The following is a 23421-nucleotide window of genomic DNA, read 5'->3' as shown; positions in this document are numbered from 1 at the left end:
AACTGATGCCACAAATCTGGTTGATATTAGGTGTTCATCATTCCATGTCTGGAGGATGATGCAACAACAGCTGAAGGCCTTTCATATAAAATGTGATGGAAAATGCATTAATGTGTTTTGGATCCATGTAGCCACGTGTGTTCAAATGCATTACTCTCAAATAACTTGAATAAAAAAATGCAGGCCAACACACCAAAAGTACAGCCTGTAGGTATTTTTCACACTGTACCTGAACATGTGCTAATATCAATGGTCCGCACAGAAAACAGTGGGTTTTGTCATGACAGTGCTATTTGCCTAAGCTTGAAAGTGCAATAAAATTCATGACCATTTATCTGATGTGAATGAGCCCACATGTAAAATATTGAGCACCACTACTATTAAGAAAAAAGTTCATGAGCTGGGTTGTACATTTTTCTATCACCGTATGGTTTTCCATTTCAAGTCCAGAGATAAACCACCACCTTGATTTATTACTGAACACACTTATAAGATATAAATGGCATTCACGTGTATCTGGTGTAAAAAGATATCTTCTGCTAGATTGTTCTGCATAAACACCCGCTGTCTGTTATCTACAAGTATATTGGACAGGGTTCCTGCAGGCTGAAAGAATCCTCAGGGAACGACCTCTAGTGGTATACATAATTAAGGTTTTTTTAAAAAAACAAAAACATTTCAATACATAAAAAATATATCATTTTATTTATTCATTTTTATTTCAGTTAAAATTGGTAGCCATCATTTTGTTAAATATTTGCAAAATAGTGAACTGTTTATGTATAAAGCAGCGCAGAGCCTTCCTATTTCCATTTTTAATTCCATCACAAATTTAAAAAAATAGACCATTCTTCATTTCAGGATGGTGGGTGGTCTGATCTACAGATAGCTACTAGAGTGCAAAATTTAGAAATAGAGTGTTGTGTGTGTGTGTGTATATGCTGCTAAAGTGGAAGTCTAGAAGGAAACAAATCTGTGCATAAAATGCCATCATGGAAACTTCAGAAAAGCAAAGTATATAATGGAAGAATGGCACAAATACAATAAAAACACAAAAATTTGTTTTTACCGAAAATACACTATAGTTCCTACTTGGCTTCAGAAATAAGTTATACAGGGGTATGTTAAGCTATGATATTCTAGACCCCTTAAAAACTATTTGTCTAATATTGCAGAGCTTGTAGAGCAAATGGTACAGTTATCTGTTCCAGTAAACTTTTTGTATTCTTTTCTATATTCAGTGTTTTCAGCCAAGAGAATTTGGGCAATGAAAGCCTGCTGGAATCAGTGGGCAAAACGTTAGCTGCTATTGATAAAATTGCAAACGGACAGGTATGTTTAAAATACATTGTGCTCTATTTATTACACTTTATTAAGTTGTGCATGTTTAAATGATTTAATGTAGAACTATAGCCTTCAAATAGTTTGTGCTGCAGCAGGTAACTATATGTGCATCTGTAGAGTTTTATTCTGGTCTTCGTGCAAAATCCCATAAATACCTGACTGTGAAGTCCACCTAATGCAGCCTCTCTAATAGTGTGACAATGATGCTGCTCTGCTGCTAATTTCAGAGCAGAATTGTTACTCTCATGTAGGATGAGCCTGCATGTATTACAGTGGGGTGAAAAAAGTGACTGGTTATCGGCATTGTCCCTGCTAATTAAGAAGCTACATCATATATCACTTAGTCCCGGTCTGTCCAAACTTCATTTGTTGCTAGACCCCCCACTGTAAGCTGCAGTGTCTGGCAGGGATGCATGTTAGTCACATGAAAGAGAATTTGGCTCAGTCAGGGAGGGTAAAATGTTTTTGTTTACTTTGAGGTTATACATCACCTAGGAACTGAATTTAGGACTTGTTTAGTCATACTTTCAACCTGGAATGTTATGTACATACAATCCCATAGTTACCAACTGCCCCACTTTCCAGACAGGTGTCCTGCAACCTGTGTCCCAGGATCAGGGTGTTCTGCCACCTCTTGCAGCCCTGTCCTCTCCATCATGTTGCTGAACGCAGAAGGCGAAGAGGAAGTTTTTTCACTACTTACTTCACTGGCTTCTGTGTCCCATTGCCGGGCACTCAAGGTGGTACATGTGGCAAGAGCTGGGGGGGGGGGGATCAGCAGGTTGTTTAATGGTGGAAGGGGGTGAAGAGTTGAAAGTTGGAGTGTTGAAGAGATGAGAGCTGTCGATTGGGGTAATCTGTAGATGGGGATGCAGAAGTAAAATGTGGAAGGGGGGTAAAGACAAGTTGTAGTTGTGGACTGGGGTGTAAGCTGTAGATTTGGGGGGGGTGCAGAGTTGAGTTGCTGACAGGGGGTACACAGGTGAGTTGTGGGGGGTGCTAAGGTGAACTGTGGACAGGGATGCAGAATTGAGCTCTGGGCAGTGGTACAGAGGTAAGCTGCAGATGGGTAGAAGAAGTGAGCTGCGGACGGGTGGGGGGGAAGGAAGATGTGAGCTGTGGGTGGGCGCTTGAGGTCAGAAGTGGTGAGCTGCGGATGGGGGGCAGGGGGAGAAGAGGTGAGCTGTGGATGGAGGGCATAGGTGAACTGTGGACAAGGGTTGCAGAGGTGAGGTGTGAATGGGGAGCACACAGGTAAGCAAAAGGTGGTTACATTGGGGGAGATATATAAATACTGTCCCTTGGACTGATTTTTTTTTTTCTGTGCCCTGTACGATACACACACCTCATCACTGCAGAGTGCGCTTTCCTGAGTCCTGTGTGTTATGCGCTCCTAACTGTGGTAATCTGTGCCTCTTGGGCCTTGAGCAATAGGCAGATTTGGCGCCACTTTACTACTCACCCCGTGGAATGAGGGGGTTTGGGGTGCAGAGTTGGCTGGGTAGGGTGAGTTCCTGCACCTATTCTCTGAGAAAAAAGCCTCAGTCTAAACCATTTATTTCATTATTATCCTTGTGTTTAAAAACACCTTTTTCAAAAATCATAATTATTATGTATGCATAAACCCATGTCTTTCCTGCTACTACCTTTTTCCCATTTCTGCTATTCCCACTCTTTGGCTTCTTCTGTACTACCTTCCTCCTTTCATTACACTGCAGTTACAAAGCTCAGTCAATCTGTGATTAATTTGGACTGCACATTAGACTGTTACTATCAAGAACTGCAGCAACTTTTTACACATAGTAAAATCATCTTCGGAATCTGAAGAACTAAGCGAGATTTAAAGTCCACCCGTTTATATAAAATGTATGCCAGAGTGCTTATTGGTTCACATTTTTTTCGCTAGACAAAGAACTGTATTGCATTATCCTCAAACTCATCTCTCTTGACTCAAGTTGCATTGCAGCATGTTTCACGTCTGAGCTTCCAACGGTAGGTTATTTTGAATGTCTTCAAAAAAAAGTTGCAATTACTTACCAGATTGGTGTGTATGTATACATGCGCTGCCTTTCCATGCTTCATGTTGCTCGAAGAAGTATGGTTTAAGCAAGTTGATTTTCTGTTACCAGAGAATTTCTGGTAAGTTTTAGAAGCAGATTAGAATGGTGGGCTTCTTGCTATTGTTATGCATTATCTTGAAATGTGCAGAATCTTTTTGAATTTAGTGATTGGCCAAGTAGTTCACGTTGACGTCAAAAAGCATATAAAGATTCTCATAACTGCAGAGTTTGAACCACCAAACTTGACTCAAGTTTGGTCCTGTTTTAAAAAAGGCAGCATGGGCTCCAAAAGGAAACGACTAGGTAAACTTTACCATACCAAATGGCTGTCAATATATCAATAAATATGGTTAATAAAAGCAAGCAGCAAGCTCATCAGAGTGTAATGTCAGCTCTCTGCCCCCCCCCCCCCTTTTTTTATGACTGCTCAGACATGCTGTATAAATTCTGCACTTTAAATGGCTGTAGAGGAGAAAAGACACGCAGGTAAACAGGTATAACATATGTAGGAAGATTTGTTTCATCTGTGTGTAAGGGTTTACAACCACTTTAACCTAAAACTCTACCAAGTCTCTGAGGCTGAGATAAAAAAAAAAGATGTTAGACCTTAGGTTTATAGAAAAATCCCATAGTGGCTGGTCCAGTTCTATTGTCCTCATTCCAAAGCCATTGATTCTGTAATGACTTTAAGAAAATTAAGTCTTCAAATTTGACGCCAATGGTAGATAAGTCAAAGAGGTATTAGGCCTAAAAACCAAACCAAAAATGTTACATATTTCAGCTTATCATTGGATGTAGTGGCTGCATTTGTTGCTTTCTTTTAGGCTTTTTTTTAGGCTTTTTTCCCCTCTTTACCTGGTGATCTGGCCAGTAACACACTTGCTGTATAATGCCCCGTACACACGGTCGGACTTTGTTCGGACATTCCGACAACAAAATCCTAGGATTTTTTCCGACGGATGTTGGCTCAAACTTGTCTTGCATACACACGGTCACACAAAGTTGTTAGAAAATCCGATCATTCTGAACGCAGTGACGTAAAACACGTACGTCGGGACTATAAACGGGGCAGTGGCCAATAGCTTTCATCTCTTTATTTATTCTGAGCATGCGTGGCACTTTGTCCGTCGGATTTGTGTACACACGATCGGAATTTCCAACAACGGATTTTGTTGTTGGAAAATTTTATAGCCTGCTCTCAAACTTTGTGTGTCAGAAAATCCCATGGAAAATGTGTGATGGAGCCTACACACGGTCGGAATTTCCGACAACAAGGTCCTATCACAAATTTTCCGTCGGAAAATCCGACCGTGTGTACGGGGCATTAGAGTGTCTACACTCTGGATGAAGGGGAAACAGATCCACCATTGGACAGCAGAATTGTTAATTTTGGGGAAGGGGAGTGTTAGATGCACTCGCAGATTTAGATGCACTAACAAATTGATGCAAGCTCCAGTGAACACTTTAAAAGCAGTTACAGCAACAGTTCCCAAACACCTGGTAGAGAACTGTGACATACAAAAGAATGACGGCAGAAAAAAAAAAACAAGTGGTCCATTGAGTCTGCCCAATTTCTTTTATATATATGTATACAGTTTTTTTTTTTTAATTGTTTTTTTTTTGTTTTTACTTTTTTTGGCCTGAGTATAGATCTAGGTTTGTCCTAAGCATGTTTGAATCCACTTTTACTCTTGACTGACTCACTCCCTCTGGAGACTGGAAGTCTATTCCATGCATCAACTACTCTTTCAGTAAAATAATACTTTCTAAGGTTAGTTTTGACTTTTGAAGTTTCCTTCTGCTAGTTAGCAGTACATGAACAGGAATTTTAAGAAGGCAGTATGCTAGGAGAATGGTAAGAAATAACACTAAAAAAAAAAAAAAATACAGAAAACTGTTGTATGTATAGGGAATGTAATAGCTGGACTCTAAGCATATGTACACTTGGGCTAAAGGAAGTTCCACATAACACAACAATGTCCAAGAAAGATGCCAAGTTTATTGAAGTTCTCAGATAAATCTTACATTGTGCTGACCAGTAATCCCAGGCAGTGATGGAAAGTTAGCAGGCTCAGAGCAGATGAGGTGTGCTGATCTCCAGTCAATAATCCGGCAAGGACATGCAGATAGATGGCTGTTTGCCATTCATCTGTTCCACTACCCTAGTGGCCACTTTCAATGCTGCGTCAAGCTACCCATGCACCTGGCTGCGGTTACAATTTACATGCTTGTGTTGAGGTTCAGCACCCAGCCTTCTTTACAGTTCTTGTCTGGAGATTGCTAGGAGAGGGGTGCATGGTGAACTTCAGCAATAAAGAAGACAATGCTGAACTCCATGGATTGCAAAGAAGAAAACTTTATGTTGGACAAAAGACACTAGTTTGACATGACAGGTCTTGATGAACTTGAGAAACCATAAGTAGCCATAAGCAACAATTTAGCAACACTAAGGCAGCTCATAGATGAGTATTTTTAAATTTTTTATTTCATTTAACCAGCAGGTTAAATGAAAGAAAAGAAAAAAATGACTCGATTTATCCACATTGTCAGAATGCACTGCTATAGCCGGCTGCGCTTATTGAAGGGGGAAAATCCGAAAGAGCGGGCATCCTTCCTGTCCATGCATGGATCGCAATTCAGATGGTCCTGGTTTATATGTAATCACCACAGGCATCATCTCTAAGGTTAATACCTACTGTAGTATCAGAATGGTCATGACTTTAGCACAAGGCTGATTAGACTGTTGTGTGAAGAAGGCAACCTCTGTGTAGCTCCAGCTCATGTATTGTTTATTTAGAAACTCGTCCTTAGATAGAGTTATTGCTAGTGTATACACAGTGGTTTACAGAGTGTTTTCACTATCTGCAGGCAACTTTGCAACTTTTGAATCATACTTCGTTAATGCAATTGCACTGACAAAACTTTACTGCTCACAATACAAAGGAGAAAGGAATTAAAACTATAAATTAAATGAAGGGAAAAATGCACACCCGTTTTCAGCAAGGTGTAACAAATGGACCTGTGCATGATATGGGTTTCAGGAGCATTTTATAGGCTGGCTACTTGCCTGTCTTCATTCAGATATAATAATTATTTATGTTCACATACTGACAGATTGAAGACCAGGGAATACATTTTCTCAAGTCTTAAAAAGTTCTTAACTAGTTTATATTTATTTCTTATAAACAGGGTGCTATGTGTTTGTATTGGAGACATGGATCCTAAACTTGATACAACAAATGATGGGTAAGTTTTGACTGCAGATTGAGCTGCCCCTGTACATTTTGTTCTTGTCAGAGCATTATGCACACCACTTTTCATTTTTATACAAATCTCTTTGAGAAAATATAAATACTTAAGTAGTTTTTAATATACTTTGCAGGAAAACCCTTATGCTCATAATATCTGAAGACAAACCAACAGAAAGGGCCCATTCAGACTATAAGTGCTTTCTAAAATGGAATGAGGTAAGTAAACTCTAAGCTGACATTACACATCCCCAATAACACAGGCTGTACTCGGACACACAGAATAATGAGATGAACTAGTATACTCCCCCAATCAGTACCTTAGGAACAACTTTTCTCATGTTACTGGCTCTAGACATTGGTTCAGGCCAACTGCCCATAGAGTTGCCTCCTGCCCTGTGTGTATATTACTGAAGCACCTTTATCATACCAAATTGTCAATGAACCTGAAGATACTTTTTATTTTACAAAAGTTTTATTGAATTTTGGTAGCATACACAGCAGATAGTAGCATAGATCACAAGCATACGATTGCATCAAACAAGTTGGGCATCGTGAAGAGATGCAAAGCATAAAATACATAACGGAAACAAGATGAAGTTGTAGCTCCAACAGTGGCAGCCACTCATACTGGGTGCAGGGGCGCCGCCCCCCTAATCTCCATGCGCCCAGCCCCTAATCTCCATGCAGGGTACCGGACGCATGGCTTTCTATGGTGTTTATTTATTTTTTCTTAGAAGCACATGATCAGAGCCAGAGGCTCTAATTGGCTTCAAAATGGGTGGGCTTGGGCCCACCCACTTGTGTGACATTACCAAATTAATATTCTCTAATGTCTTCCTGCTTCTCCTCCTGGGTAATCAGGAACCGGCTTCTAAGACCCAATTGGCCGGGAGTAGAAGCAGTGGGGAAACTACCCCGGAAGCCCCCGAGGAGGAGAAGCTGCTGGCAAGCTGCTAAAGCCCCCGAGGAGGAGAAGCAACTGGGAAGCAAATGAGGACGAGAAGCAGTGGGAAAGCTGCCTGTGACCTGGATGGGGTAAGTAGTGCGGGACGATCGACCGGCTGGTAGGTTTGTTTGCCTGCCCCCCCCCAAAAGAATGATCGCCAGCCGCCACTGAGCTCCAAATACTATATGCTATATGAGTAAGGTAGTCTGGGCAAAGAACAAACACTCTTATGGGAATTCCTTTTAAGCCTCAAACACACTAGTAGTCTTTTATTTTTATTTTATTTTTTCATTCAACCCAGCAGGGGTAAATGAAAAAAAATTGACCGCTCAGGAGGAAGCATCTGTACTAACTATCCGATGTTAGTACAGCGATCTCCCCTGCCGTTCTATTTTGTTCTGACAGGGGGATGCCCTGTGGAGGGGGGGGTCTAGATTAAATTTTTTATGGGAAAAGGGGACTATATTGCTATTGTAAAGTGGGTCCAGATGGGCATTTGCTGAGTGGCGTGCAAGGATACAAGGGAAGCAATTTGAGCCACTAAGAAATTGGTTTTAGATTGGATAGTGCAAGCCCACCTGTTAATCTGTGGTGGTATAACACCAAGGCCGAAAGTCTTGGTATATTATTGCCACAAAAAATGTAAGCGGTTTCAGTCTCAATACATGACTCGGTATTGGGTCTGGCAAGACAAATGGTATAGAAGTCTAGGCAAATAGGTCATTTTTAGTGCATGATTCCTGCCATACCAAGGTATAGTTAGAAGTGTCCAGGTGGTAAGGAGGGTGTCTAAATCTTTAAACAAAGAGGGATAGGTTGCTTTAAAAAAAGACCCAAAGGCTGAGGTAAGTTTGACGCCCAGATGTGGTAGGGAGGTGGTTCATTTCAACTGAAGTAGGTCGAAAGTTAAGTTTTTCAATTTAAAGCTTTGTATTTTGTTGTATTGACTGAAGGGTTTGAAAAAAGCGCAAAGTCCGAGAACTATGAAAAGATTAGAAAGGGTGATGTGAGGAAAGGATATATGCATTAGAATGTCATCTGTGAAAAGCAACAGTTTATGGTGCTCTCCAGCTAATTTAAGCCCGTGCATATCTAGGTTTTTGCGTGCTCCTCTGATTGGTACAAAAACAACTTTGTGCTTGTGAAAGATTTTTCCAAGAAAGGAGTCGAGTCTGATAGCTAGGATCTTGGTAAGATTTATAACATCCATATTTAAAAGGGAAATTGGTCTGTAGGTTGACTATGATTGTGGGTCAGTTGCTGGTTTGGGGATCAGGACCACATTGGCTTTTAAGGATTCAGGAAAAAAGGGGGTCCCAGTTTTAAGATGGTTAAAAATATGCTGCAAATGTTTAGTAGGAAGATCAGAAAGAGCGGAGTATCCACCCCAGCCCAGTCTTTTGCCTGTATAAAGATTTTGGCACCATTTTTTTTTTTATGCGTTCTTTCTTTTTGAAGTAATTTAGAATTTTACAATAGAATACAAGTCACAATAGCTCATCCAGGAAACGGGATAAACAAACCCACTTAAAAGACTTACATAAGCAAATACAGAAGTCAGAAAAAAAAGGCTGCAACTGGGTGAAGTATAAGGCAATCTGCTACATGTGTGAAGTCCTTGAGGCATAAACCCAGGGCTTATTTAGAAGGTCAGAGCCTGATCCTTACCACAGTTTGCAAAACATTTCTATAAGATAATGAAAATTCATATCAATAAATGAATATGGAACAGAAATGGATTATTGGGGTCTAAATTAAACCAAAAGCCAGAAGGGAGGACAGAAAGGAGAGGTAGAAAGGGGAGCTAGAAGGGGGATAGCAAAAGGAGAGGTAGGGAGCAGAGATGGGAAGAGGTAAACAATTGGGCCACCAGGGGCCAAGTAATCCACTCATAGCGGGAACGCTGAAAAATGTGAAGCGTTATTACACTAGGGGCAACTGGGACTTTCTGGGGGAGGAAGGAAAGGGACCAATGAACGTCTGTTTGTAAGCATTTGATTAGGAAAAGTGCCACCAGTGAAACCATGTATTGTGGAATTTTGTGGTGGTCCCCTTAAGAGCGCTTGTTAAACCATATGTTCAATATCTTCAATTCATCATATTTGGCATCCATAGGGCTGGAATACAGGAGCAAGCTTATGGCAGTATTTATGTCCACCATAGTGATATATGCATCTAGCATGTCCCAGCTCCTAGCTGGTATGTGGGGAAGCTGAATATTGCGAAAAAATACATCTGCCTTATCCGTAGGGAAGGAGACAGGGTCAGTATAAAGATGGGACAAACAATGCTTAAATTCTGCCAAGACCACTACCAGGTTGCTTGTGAGAATGAGGTGACCTGTATGGAGACAAATAGGTTTGATTGTGGTGCAATGTGATGCAAGCCTCTAGGCAGTATGGTGCCTGGCTTATTACTATGGGTGTAGAACTTCCATTTAGTCCAACGCATTTGTTTTTTTTTTTTATGTTTGAAGGGCAAAGGTTTAAAGTGATTGTAAAGTTGTTTTTTTTTTTTTTTAAAAACAACAAACATGTTCTACTTACCTCCTCTGTGCAATTGGTTTTGCGCAGAGCATCCTGGATCCACCTCTTCTCAGATCCCTCTTTGCTGCTCCTAGCCCCTCCCTCCTATCGAGTGCCCCCACAGCCAGCAGCTTCCTATGGGTGCACTGGAGCTGAGTCACAGCCAGTGGCGTCACTAGGGTTGGTGTCACCTGGTGTGGAAAAAATTGGTATCACCCCCCCTCCACCAACTATAGCCGCCCCTCGGTACAGACCCCCTCCACTAACTGCAGACCCCCCTCTCAGTATAGACCCCCCACTAAGTACAGACCTCCCTCTCGCAGTATAGATCCTCCTCACTAAGTACAGACCCCCCTCACTAAGTACAGACCCCCTCCATCAGTATAGCCCCCCTCATTGCAGACCCTCCATCTATCAGTATAGCCCCCCTCTATCAGCATAGACCCGCATCTATCAGTGTAGACCCCCTTAGTGCAGACCCCCATCTATCAGTATAGACCCCCCTCAGTGCTAGACCCCTTTATCACTATAGACCCCCCTCCATCAGTGCAGACCTCCCCTCCCTCATTGCAGACCCCCCCCTCCATCAGTTCACACCACCTCTCAGTACAGACCCCCCTCCATCAGTGCAGACCCCCCTCATTGCAAACCACCCCGTCCATCAGCACACACCCCCCATCAATGCAGACCCCACTCAGTGCAGACCCCCCTCCCTCCATCAATGCAGACCCCCCTCAGTGCAGACCCCCACCCCATCAATGCAGACCACCGTCCCTCCATCAGTGCAGACCCCCCCTCCCATAGCTTTCCCCCCAGCACATGTCTATTTGGATAAAAACTTTACAGACCTCAGAACAGCGCAGGATAGGCACAGCGGCATATGTCCCTCGGACTCCTCCTCCCCCTCCGTAAACAGTCTGTGCACAGCGCTGTGTAGGGGTGAGGACTGTGCGGTGTTAGTGATGCGTCAATTCAGACACGGAGCCCCGGCCCGGCCCCCTTTCTCCCCCTGATTGGCTGATTGACTTTGACAGCCGCAGGAGCCAATGGTGCCACTGCTGTGTCTCAGCCAATCAGGGCAGTGATCCTGACGGCTTAGACATTTGTGGACATCGCTGGAGAGAGAATGGGGCTCAAGTAAGTAATTAGGGGGTGCTGGGGAGGCTGCTGCACACAGGTTTTTTATCTTATTGCATAGAATGCATTAAGATTAAAAAAACGTTCTGCCTTTGTGGGCCCTAGTGGGCTGCTCCCATTCTGATTCTGGCTGTTTGCTCTGATCCCTTTGATGTAGCCTCTGCAGATATTTGTATTAAGTGGCCTCGTTCAACAGCCTTATAAGCTTCCTGTACCATGGTTGGTGGGGAGACTGAGTCAACCAACGTTCTGCTGGAAATGGTCTATGGTAATAGGACACAATTTTTCTAATATGTCCTGATGGGACAATAAGAAATCATTTAAAGTCCAAGTGGACGATATGGGCTTTTGTGCTAAAGATGGCAAAAGATTATGACGCGTTCATGATCATCCGACCATACTACAGAAAGGATAGATGCCTTGAGAAGTTCTGATAGGATCGCATGTTGGAACCACATGTGATAATTCAGGTATAGAGATTGTGAGAGGACGAATAGTACATGTAGTCTCTCAAGAGTGGATTTCTCCATGCATCAAGGCCAGTTTGCTGTAGCTACGTTTTAATAATTTTGCCAGTCTTAATCACATTTGTTGTTGTTATTATTAATAGTGATATATCTGTTAAATCCTTTTAAACAATAAATACACCTATATCACTGGCACAGTAAAACATTACAGCTAATAATAAGCACAATGGCCTATGGGGTTAAAGCCTGGGTCCAATCCGAAACGTTCTCATATTTGGATAAAGTAGAGAGAGTTTACAAACTCTTTCTGGTTTTTATGGCAGTCCATGCCCTCTGGAAGATTCTCTTCACTTTCTGTCTCAGTGACAGGGTGTCACAAGAACAAAAGGTGATAATGAACTTCTTCACTGAGGACAGGGGGAGGGGTATGCCTATATATCAAGAATAATGTACAAGCGAATGTGAGAGATGACATCACTGAGGGAGCTAGAGAGTAGGTGGAATCCTTATGGGTAGAGCTCCAAAGGGATGAAGCTAAGGGGAAAATAATACTGGGAGTATGCTATAGGCCCCCTAACCTGAGGGAGGAAGTGGAGACGGATCTCCTATCACAAATTGGATTAGCAGCAAAGATGGGAAGTGTTATCATAATGGGGGATTTTAATTATCCAGACATAGACTGGGTGGAGGGAACCGCCCATTCATTTAAGGCTCGCCAGTTCCTTAATGTCTTGCAGGACAATTTTATGGGTCAGATGGTAGACGCACCAACTAGAAATAAAACATTACTGGATCTACTGATTACCAACAATACAGACCTGATCACAGATGTGAAAATACGGGGCAATTTAGGTAACATCGATCACAGGTTAATTAGTTTCAGTATAAATCACACAAATAGGAAACATGAAGGGAACACAAAGACACTGAATTTCAAAAGAGCCAACTTCCCTAAACTACAAACCTTGCTAAAAGGCATAAATTGGGATAAAATATTAGGAACAAAGAATACGGAGGAGAGATGGGTTTGCTTTAAGAGCATATTAAATAAGGGCATTAGCCAATGTATCCCATTGGGTAATAAATTTAAAAGAGCGAACAAAAATCCTGGATGGCTTAACTCCAATGTAAAAATGCATATAAAAGCAAAGGAGAAGGCCTTCAAAAAATACATGGTTGAGGGATCATCCTCAGCATTCAGACTTTATAAGGAATGCAATAAGAAATGTAAGGGTGCAATTAGGACGGCTAAGATAGAACATGAAAGACACATAGCGGAGAAGAGCAAAAAAATCCCAAGAAATTCTTTAAGTATGTAAACAGTAAAAAAGGGAGGACAGACCATATTGGCCCCATAAAGAATGAGGAAGGACATCTGGTTACAAAGGATGGGGAGATGGCAAATGTATTGAATTTATTCTTCTCCTCAGTCTTCACGAGTGAATCGGGGGGGCTTCAGTAACCAAAACTACAGTGTTTATCCTCATGACACAACACAGGAAGCACCTCCATGGTTAACAGAGGACGGAATTAAAATTAGACTTGAGAAACTTAACATTAATAAATCACCGGGACCAGATGGCTTGCATCCGAGGGTACTTAGGGAACTCAGTCAGGTGATTGCCAGACCGTTGTTCCTAATTTTTACAGACAGTCTATTGACTGGAATGGTACCAGCTGATTGGAGAAAAGCCAAAGTAGCACCAATATTTAAAAAGGGCCCAAAAAACATCCCTGGGAATTACAGACCAGTTAGCCTAACATCAATAGTATGTAAACTCTTGGAGGGGATGATAAGGGACTATATACAAGATTTTAGTAATAAGAACGATATCATTAGCAGTAATCCGCATGGATTCATGAAGAATCGTTCTTGCCAAACCAATCTATTAACCTTCTATGAGGAGGGGAGTTGCCATCTAGATAAAGGAAGGCCCGTAGACGTGGTGTATCTGGATTTTGCAAAAGCATTTGACACAGTTCCCCATAAACGTTTACTGTACAAAATAAGGTCCGTTGGCATGGACCATAGGGTGAATACATGGATTGAAAACTGGCTACAAGGGCGTGTTCGGAGGGTGGTGATAAATGGGGAGTACTCAGAATGGTCAGGGGTGGGTAGTGGGGTTCCCCAGGGTTCTGTGCTGGGACCAATCCTATTTAATTTGTTTATAAACGACCTGGAGGATGGGATAAACAGTTCAATCTCTGTATTTGCAGACGATACTAAGCTAAGCAGGGCAATAACTTCTCTGCAGGATGTGGAAACCTTGCAAAAAGACCTGAACAAATTAATGGGGTGGGCGACTACATGGCAAATGAGGTTCAATGTAGAAAAATGTAAAATAATGCATTTGGGTGGCAAAAATATGAATGCAATCTATACACTAGGGGGAAAACCTCTGGGGGAATCTAGGATGGAAAAGGACCTGGGGGTCCTAGTAGATGATAGGCTCAGCAATGGCATGCAATGCCAAGCTGCTGCTAATAAAGCAAACAGAATATTGGCATGCATTAAAAGGGGGATCAGCTCCAGAGATAAAACGATAATTCTCCCGCTCTACAAGACTCTGGTCCGGCCGCACCTGGAGTATGCTGTCCAGTTCTGGGCACCAGTCCTCAGAAGGGATGTACTGGAAATGGAGCGAGTACAAAGAAGGGCAACAAAGCTAATAAAGGGTCTGGAGGATCTTAGTTATGAGGAAAGGTTGCGAGCACTGAACTTATTCTCTCTGGAGAAGAGACGCTTGAGAGGGGATATGATTTCAATTTACAAATACTGTACTGGTGACCCCACAATAGGGATAAAACTTTTTCGCAGAAGAGAGTTTAATAAGACTCGTGGCCACTCATTACAATTAGAAGAAAAGAGGTTTAACCTTAAACTACGTAGAGGGTTCTTTACTGTAAAAGCGGCAAGGATGTGGAATTCCCTTCCACAGGCGGTGGTCTCAGCGGGGAGCATTGATAGCTTCAAGAAACTATTAGATAATCACCTGAATGACCGCAACATACAGGGATATGTAATGTAATACTGACACATAATCACACACATAGGATGGACTTGTGTCTTTTTTCAACCTCACCTACTATGTAACTATGTAACTAACTATTTTTTTTAAGAAGTTTATGGATCCTGGCTTGGCATCAACTACATAGCCTTTCCTACTCTATCCAGAACTAAACAAAAGAACTGCCTTGGAGATAAAGCCTCCAAAGTATTCTGTAAGGTACTTTTGGCTGATATTTGTAAAACTAGTGCAGCTGGAAATTAAGCGGTGCATGTTTTTAGAACCTTCAACTCCATACCTTTCTATAGTTTGCTAAGTAGATAATTGATTTGGTTTATTTTTAATTGCAGAAATTTCTTGTGCTAGTGTTAAGGTCCCCTTAATCTGTCACATTGTGCCATTTCTTCACAGAGCCTTGGAGAAGGCAGCAGCTTCTTCTATGCAGTTTTCCGTTTCATCCTTCCAGTGGCTTACAGCTACCAGCCTGATCTTATTATCATATCTGTGGAGAATAACAGGAGCATTGGTACAAAGGATACCCTTCTGCTCACCAGCCTGCTACTAGGTTTATCTGAAGGAGCAGTTCTTTCTATTGTTCCGGTAAGCCTAGCTATGACCTGTTGAATAGAAGTTTTGGAAAAACTACGGTAACTAGTCACATATTTAACCTGAAATAACAGAACACCCTATTATTGGAGATTGAGTGTTCTATACTGTTTTTAATAAAATGTTGTTATTTTCAGGAATCTGAACTGGAGCTGACAGGGGCCTTGTGTAATGTTCTGTCAGGCTGCCATTTCGGAATGGACTTTGGTCCTTACAAACCTCCTACTGAAGAATGTGTGCAGGACCTTAAAGATGAGGCAGTTGTCATGGAGAAAAAATGGAAATTACTACAGTGTTTTGGTGGGTTCCTGTCCCTTTATAGAAGAGTCACTGTACAATGTGTCATGAAACTTTTGAAAACAACATTGTAGTTAAGCCAATATTTATTTATATTTCTTGATTTAAATGGCATTTTAGGTATCTCAGTCTTCTTAAACATTGACTGATTGGACATTGGATAGCTTCAAAATGAAGAAATGTTTAAAACCAAGCTATGCCATAGTAGGAAGTTTTTAAAATGAAAGTAAACTTTTTTTTAATAGTGTTGATTAAATAGTATTGTTTCAAAATTTGCAGCTCTCTGTTTATCAAAGCTCTAACAGATTTGGTGTTTTTACTACCCCATTCATTTGTCAGGAAAACAAGGAGAATGGGAAGCCAAAGACAATTCCATAGCTCAACTCACCAACCAGTCTGCTGACCAACCAAATTAGCCTGTCTAACCGTATGTTAAAAGCAGGGGTTTAGTTAGCACACATTTGCAAACGCATGTGAAAGCTGCAAGGCCTCGTCAAGGCACCCTGTATACTTGCAGTCCTAACACTACTAAATTTATAAGTGTCTCCACAGTGGAAGCACATGCATTGAATGGAAAACAAGGAGAATGGGAAGCCTGAGTGGTAAAAAATTAGTGATAGTGTTTTGATTTCTTACAGCGGTGAAATAGATAGACAGTTCAGTGGATATAAATGGATTCACATTATCATGTATATATTACTTTAAAAGAAAAAAGCCGCCCATACATGGATCAAAATTTGGCCGGGGACCAGCCGAATTTCGATCCATGTATGGGGACAGTGGTTGGACAGAAGTTGATCTACTGATCATATTCTGTACAACTAGCATGTTGGATAAATTCCACTTGATCAGTGCCGCAGGCTAAGGCTGGCAGCGCTGATCATTGTATTCTGACGACAGGGAAGTCCCTCCACTGTCAGAACACAATAGCTCAGTGCAAGGGATTCCCCCATTCACCTCAAATATGTGGATGTTTTTTTTCCTTCAGCCTGCTGAAATGAAACTGAATCTATGAAACTAAAACTATGGACTGCTTAAAGTGGACAAAGATGGATCGCAATACGGCCAGTTTAGTAGGGAGCGGCTGAATTTCGATCAAATGTCTTGTTCCAGAGCAGTGGATCTACCAATTAATTGCTCATGAATGGGCTTGCTGGACAACTTTAGTTTGGCTGCAGCACTGATCAGTTTATTCTGATAGCAGAGGAGTCAGCTGGACTCATCTGTCGTTGGACTACAATGACACAGCGGCAAGGATGCCCACATCCACCTCGAATGTGTGGATGGGGGAATAGGCTCAGTAGGTTGAACAAAAAAAAACTGAGCCATGTACAGGTGCATCTCAAAATATGAGAATCAGAATATCATCAAAAAGTTCATTTATTTCAGTAATTCAATTCAAAAAATGAAACTCCTATATTATATAGATTCATTACACATAAAGTGAAATATTTTAAGCATTTCTTTCTTTTAATTTTAATGATTAAGGCTTTTAAGACTATTTCTCAGCACTAGTGGTTTTGTGGGGATGCTGTGCTTCATGCATAATACCAGCCTTGTACACAAACATTTAGCAGCAGTTGCTGATGGACGTGTACTGATTTCTTTGTTATTTCTGATACATAAAGCCTAAAATTTAGTTACAGGCAAATCTTATAAAATCTGCTATAAAGGTGATCTGGTAGAGTATATCTGTGATGTGCTGTGAGCATATCTTGTGATCCATCCAGTATACAGGTATGTAGTGACTTTATAAGGGTGTTCCTCAGTAGAACATAGAGCACCTCACACATTAAACTTTGTTGGATGAGTTCAGTAAATGAAGAGAAGGGAGATTGGAGAGGAGGCTGCCCCAACGAACTGGGACCTCTCACATCAGTTCAGTGCAGCATTTTATTGGCACTTTGTGCAACTCACATTTTCTTAGCAGAAACCAAAGAAAAGCACACACCGCTCCAGGCAAATCTTCAGGTACAAATAGATAACAGGTGCAGACCCCGGCTCACCACCGTTCAGTGTGAATAAATGAAGAAATGGTCCCACTCTGAATCTCCAAGAAACTTGCTTGATGTACCTTTATTGTCACAAGTGTATCAGACAAACACAGGACAGGCAGTTGACGCGTTTCACAAGCGATGGCTTGCTTGTTCACAACAAAACATTTTCTTTCAGCATGAACTCATATGAATCATTTAGGGATAATCAGATCATCTCAGCGATAGTAAGCTGGTTTACAGCTAATGTTCATGCCAGCAAACCTTTTTTTTATATATTTTTTTTTAGATGCTTGTTAGCCAGGCATAAAATAAGTGCTCTGCTCTGCTTTCAAAGATAGAACAATAGCTTGTGTATCTGCAAATGTAGAAGCGTAAAACAAATCGGGCAGTTTGTCTTAATTCTTGTGACTTGTATAAATGTTTTTTTTTTTTTTTTTTTTACAGTTCTGAATTTTTTTATGTGCCTTACACTTTTACCGAGGGTAAGGAAAGGTGGTAATAATTTAAAATGGTTTAAAATACTTTTTTTGAACACTATATGTTTCTGCTTCATCCATACAACTCCAACTATTTATTATTGCTATCTAAAAATATATTTTTTTCTTTCTTATTTTGTTTAGCAAAATAGAAGATTTGTATTGAAAACTGAAGCATGAAGTCATGAAAAGGACATATGATGGTTATCAGCAATGTTTCATAACAAGCAGTTCAAGAGAATCTTTTTATTGCTTTGGACAGGGCAGGTTCTCAGCAAATTCAATAGGATTGTAAAAACGTTTTTTTGTTTTTTTATAAAAAAATTTATACAACTTTGTAAGAACAGATATTTAAAAAAAAAAAACAGTGTGTTACTATGATTATTATTAAGTTGTTTTTTTTAAAAAAGGTTATTGTCGACAGAACCATTGTTTTCTAGTCGTATTTTATTCAAGTTTTTATAGTTTACATACAACAATCGGGAAGAATAGAATACACATTTAGGAGTATTGACTGTAATCAAGATCCGAGGCTTCCATTTCTGTGCTAAATGAGCATACAAAGCAGCTATAAACCTATAGATCATGATCCAAGGTGTCCCTTGCAAAGTGATTGGAAAACAGCAGAAAAAGAGAAGCAAGTAGGAGGAGAACGACGGTCCGGGAGGAGCCGCTGTACCAACTATCAGATGTTAGTACACCAATCTCTCCTGCTGTTCTATTGTGTTCTGACAGGGGGGTGCCCCCCCTGCCAAATGGCAGACCTTTTTCTGTTCCCGGCTTCTGTCGGAGCCACTGCAGTACACACGGGCCGAATGTTGGCCAGTTTTTATTGAACTGCCCAATGCTGTCCCACATTTCTCCCGTGTGTACTAGGCTTAAGGGTGAAGGTTTTCCAGGCAGCGGTCTCTGTCTGTTTGGCTGGGCTGTCATTGTAATTTGGAAAACAACCTTGAAGTGAGCAGAAGTTCTGTCTGGGGGATGTGAATTTAATACAGCAATACTGGAATCTGGAACAATAGATTTGCCCAGCACTTTAGATTAGGAGTTTAAAGACTTCAGGCCAAAACCCATGAACTATGGAGCAAGTCCAGCAGACATGTAGGTACGCTCCCAAATCCTTGCATGCCCAAAAGCACTCGGCTGGATAGGGCAGTACATAGCTAGAAATGTGAGCAGGTACCAGAAGGAGAGGACTTTGTATGAGGCTTAAAGTGCGGCAACATTCACCAAGCAGGACTTGGTGGCCAGCCATATGTCAGTCCAACCTTTTGGTTTGACAGTGATACCAAGGTCAGACTCCTATTTACTAACATAGGATGGGGGGGCTTTGGGAATAGCTTAGAAAGAATTGTGAGATACAGGGTGGAAATCTGTCTTGGAGTGTGGAGGTATTTTTCACAAAGAGGCTCAAACGTGGTAAGCTTATCCATGCGTAAATAGGAGGGGGGGCTAGAGAGAAAGACGTGTTTAGATTGAAAGTAGTGAAAAAGTTCTGATGGTCGTAATTGAAAGCACTGGCATAGCATTGGAAAAGGGATAATCCCATCAGAGCCTGCTAAGCATAGGGCAGTGAGGTGTTGAATTGCCCAGGGTAGACATACACTGAAAACTGAGCTTGTGCGCTAGCTGCCAACACAGCAAAATCCCCAACTGCAGTGGGGACATGGACAGGAGGGGAGACAGAGAACAGCAGAATCAACCAGGTTTTTTTGCAGAATACAGAAAATGAATCCCATACTGACCAAATGAGTATGAACAGCATGTAATATAGCATTTATTGATAGTTTTAATGATATTTTAACTAGGTGACCTAAACCTTACAGAAATGTTTAGGCACAACAGGTTACAGAACCCCATTTAGGTCATGATAGGCAATCCTGCTTTTACAAAGGGAGTTTTTGGAGTCCTCCTTCTGCACTTCCACAAATGAAGGGATCTGTTTATGCATCTTATTCACTGCATTTATGAAAACCAGTCCACGCTATTACTGACTGTCCCTGTATTGTATTTGTAGATTGTAAATCTGATTTTTGCAATAATATCCACAGTTCTATTACTTGCACTTAGCTTATCATTGTTCTTTGTGCTGGTATTTTAACACTTACATAGGGATTTTTCTCTGCAAGTTCAAAATTGATTTCCGGTGTTTCCTTGTGTACAAGAGCTTTATTGAAAGCATCTGCAAATCCTATTCTCTTCCAAAAGCAAATGCACAATATATGAACTGTTAATGTTAACCACTAGTGATCTCCTGTTATCTTTTCTATCTACTGCTTGCACTGCTTTGATTGCTTCTACCTCTGCTCTCTGAGCTGAATAATGACTTGGCAATTCCTGTTGTATGCCATGCTCTTGCTCAGGATACCAGCAAAGGAGGTACTTTGTTGCTAAAAAAAAAAAAAACACATCAACAAACGCTGGTTTATAAAGTCTCTGTCTCCTTACACTCTTAAGGTTTCATGCACATGGCCATACAATACAGCATGCAGAGCCCCTGTCGCAGCATACTGCCCATTAGGATGCATTACAAGAGGCAGCTGTACTTAGTTATGTGCCATGGGTTGCATAAACCACCAACATGTGCACTTGTGTTTTCTGTAAACAGATAATGTGCATTCAGAGCATACATCAGTGCGCATGTGGGTACCTTGCAAACCTCGGCGCATGACTGCGTACAGCGCCTCTTTTATAGATTCTCAATGCGCGGCTGTACGTGGCGAAAGCGGGTCCTGCGAATGTCATTACCCAGGCCCCGCACACTGTACAGCCATGTACATGAGGCCATTAACAGAGGAAACACCTGGAATATTTTTCTCAAGGAGAAATTTTCAATGGCGTGAAGTGGTGTTTTTTTTTTTTTCTACAATAAATTTTTATTTGTTTATAAAGCATAACAGTACAATGTCATCCCAATTAGATATATATCTGCAAAGGAGTTTGTAACAGTAGTAAACCTTTACATATAGTCAGAACTGATATAGCAGAAGGTGGATAAACAGATATTGAAATAACAAATGGTGGATAAACGGATAATAAATTAACTCTTGATAACCAGATCCTGCCTACCCCTTATGGGTTCAAGCTGTAGGCAGGGGTTGATCATCAAGCTAATTAAAACCACAAGGAACAAAAAGAGTAGTGAAAGGTTATGGACTACACCAAGAACTCAGACTTAATGGAGTAGTTAAAGGTTATATTCTTAAGTATTTAGAGGCTCTAGGGTGAGAACCAGGCCCTTTTTTTAAGGCCAGGTTTACGCTGGAACCAGCTGCGGATCGCACAGGAGCGCTGTACATCCCTGTTTCAGGGCCGAATCTAAGCCTGAATTCGGCCCTGAAATGGAGCCAAAGACACACAGTGCAGTGTGCTCCGCTACTGCAACGGAGATATGTGAACCGGCTCCATGGAGAGCTGGTCACATTCTCCTGCTATGCGAATTGGATGTGGAGAAACCCACATCTAATTCGCATAGGTGTGAACCCGGCCTCAAGGTGGTAATGGAATAGTTCTTATGAGCTAACAGCAGCGCATATTGAGCTTGGATGTTTACTCTAGCTATAACATTCCATAGGTTAGGTGCATCATTGGATTTCCATAAGCTGGTTATGTTGAGCCTTGCTGATATTAAAACATGAACTATGATTGTTCTATAAACGGAGGGATATTTATCAAGATTTATTCCCAGTAGGGCCATAGCAGGAGTAAGCTTCAATAGGTTACCTGTGAGAGTAACTATGAAGTAGGATATAGATTTCCAGAAACTGTACATTTTTGCAGCTCCATAGAGTAAGATAAAGGTTACCAATTTGTTTGTTACATCTCCAGCATATAGGTGATGTGGAAGGGTATATTTTTGATAGTTTGTATGGGGTCAAATACCATCTGTTTAGTATTTTTTGAGCATTATCCCAGTGCTAATGGCGTCAGAGGTTTGAAAAGTGATTTTGTTAAATCAAAATATGTACAATTGCCCTCAATGCATAGTGAACATCCACTAACTGTCTGGGTGTCAGGCAGGAGAAATAGTCCAGTATTGTCTAGCTTCTGCCTTGCAAATGAAGTAACACTGTAGGATTGCTGTTTCTAAAGCATGTTCCTATGAAGAAAATGGTTTCAGATTTTCCTCTTTTGCCAGAGCAGGCCCTGTTGAAATTCTTTTTTTTTTCAGTTTTAAAAGCTTTTTGCTGAGCATTCCCATGGACGAAATCCATTTTATTCACTGATTTTTAAAAGATCATACAAGAGGTTGGGGTTTTCAGCAAAAGAGTTAACAACCTCTCTGGAAAAATTTACCAAGTCCAGGAATTGTCATTGTCTGTCTGATTTAATTTTTTCCTCTAAATCCTCAATATATTCACCAAGTTTGGACAATTACTAAAGTCAGCAATTCCTTGTGCAGTCTTTCACTACTTTCTCTTAGGTACAGCCTGAGTAAAACTCTATAATCAAAGCTTTAAAAAAAATCACTTCACATTTCCAAACTGTTTTGTTCATGGTAAATTTTGATTTGTATATCTCAAGATTATACTATGTATGAATGTGTGTTAGGGACCTTAGCTTGTAAGCTCCTTGAGGGCAGGGACTGATGTGACTGTACAATATACTGTATGTGAAGCACTGCATAAATTGACAGCACTATATAAGTACCTGTAATAAATAACTAAATAAATAAATTTGCTTGGAAACTTTTTTTATAAATACTAAATCACAAAGAAGCATCAAAAACATGGTAAGACAAAGATTTGCTCTTACTAGCTATGGAAGTAATACATTCCTTTAGGACTGGTTCACACCAGACGTAGTCCAGTCCAGAGCATTTTTTTCTGCATCAAAAATGCATGGAGAGTAGGTTATATGAGTTGCAGTGGCATAGTTCACACCAGTGCAGTCAGGTCCAGTGCAGAAAAAAAAAAGTAGAACACGCAGCATTTTTTCTGCACAGAACTGTACTGGAACACAGCAAAATGCATTAAAAACACCCCAGAACCTACCTTAAGGCATCGGTAACCACATGTCCCTATTTAACCACTTAAGGACCAGCCTCGTTTTGGATTTTAGGTGTTTACATGTTTAAAACAGGTTTTTTTGCTAGAAAATTACTTAGAACCCCCAAACATTATATATGTTTTTTTTTCTGACACCCTAGAGAATAAAATGGCGGTCGTTGCAATACTTTATTTTGCACCGTATTTGCGCAGCGGTCTTATAAGCGCACTTTTTTTGGAAAAAATTAAGTTTTTTGAATAAAAAAATAAGACAACAGTAAAGTTAGCCCAATTTTTTTTTTATATTGTGAAATAT

General features: G+C 40.8%; 1 protein-coding gene across 2 annotated transcripts in view; it reads left to right on the top strand.

Annotated features, from left to right (window-relative positions):
• HDAC10 (histone deacetylase 10) overlaps positions 1–20501 on the top strand; it is a 98200-nt gene extending 77699 nt beyond the window's left edge. Inside the window, exons 15-21 of one of the 2 annotated variants that reach the window (XM_073619750.1) lie at positions 1242–1332; positions 3251–3336; positions 6594–6650; positions 6787–6871; positions 15153–15341; positions 15485–15647; positions 18262–20501. In XM_073619750.1, the coding sequence (XP_073475851.1) occupies positions 1242–1332; positions 3251–3336; positions 6594–6650; positions 6787–6871; positions 15153–15341; positions 15485–15647; positions 18262–18269 (679 nt within the window). In that variant the 3' untranslated portion in view covers positions 18270–20501. Of the gene's footprint in view, positions 1–1241; positions 1333–3250; positions 3337–6593; positions 6651–6786; positions 6872–7516; positions 7691–15152; positions 15342–15484; positions 15648–18261 lie in introns of those variants that run through there. The other variant, XR_012242841.1, reaches the window with a different exon arrangement.
• Positions 20502–23421: the final 2920 nt, after the last annotated feature.

This window comes from Aquarana catesbeiana, linkage group LG03 (assembly GCF_042186555.1).
Source record: "Aquarana catesbeiana isolate 2022-GZ linkage group LG03, ASM4218655v1, whole genome shotgun sequence".
Taxonomy (NCBI): Eukaryota; Metazoa; Chordata; class Amphibia; order Anura; family Ranidae; genus Aquarana; species Aquarana catesbeiana.
This window is presented reverse-complemented; position numbering and strand designations above follow the sequence as displayed.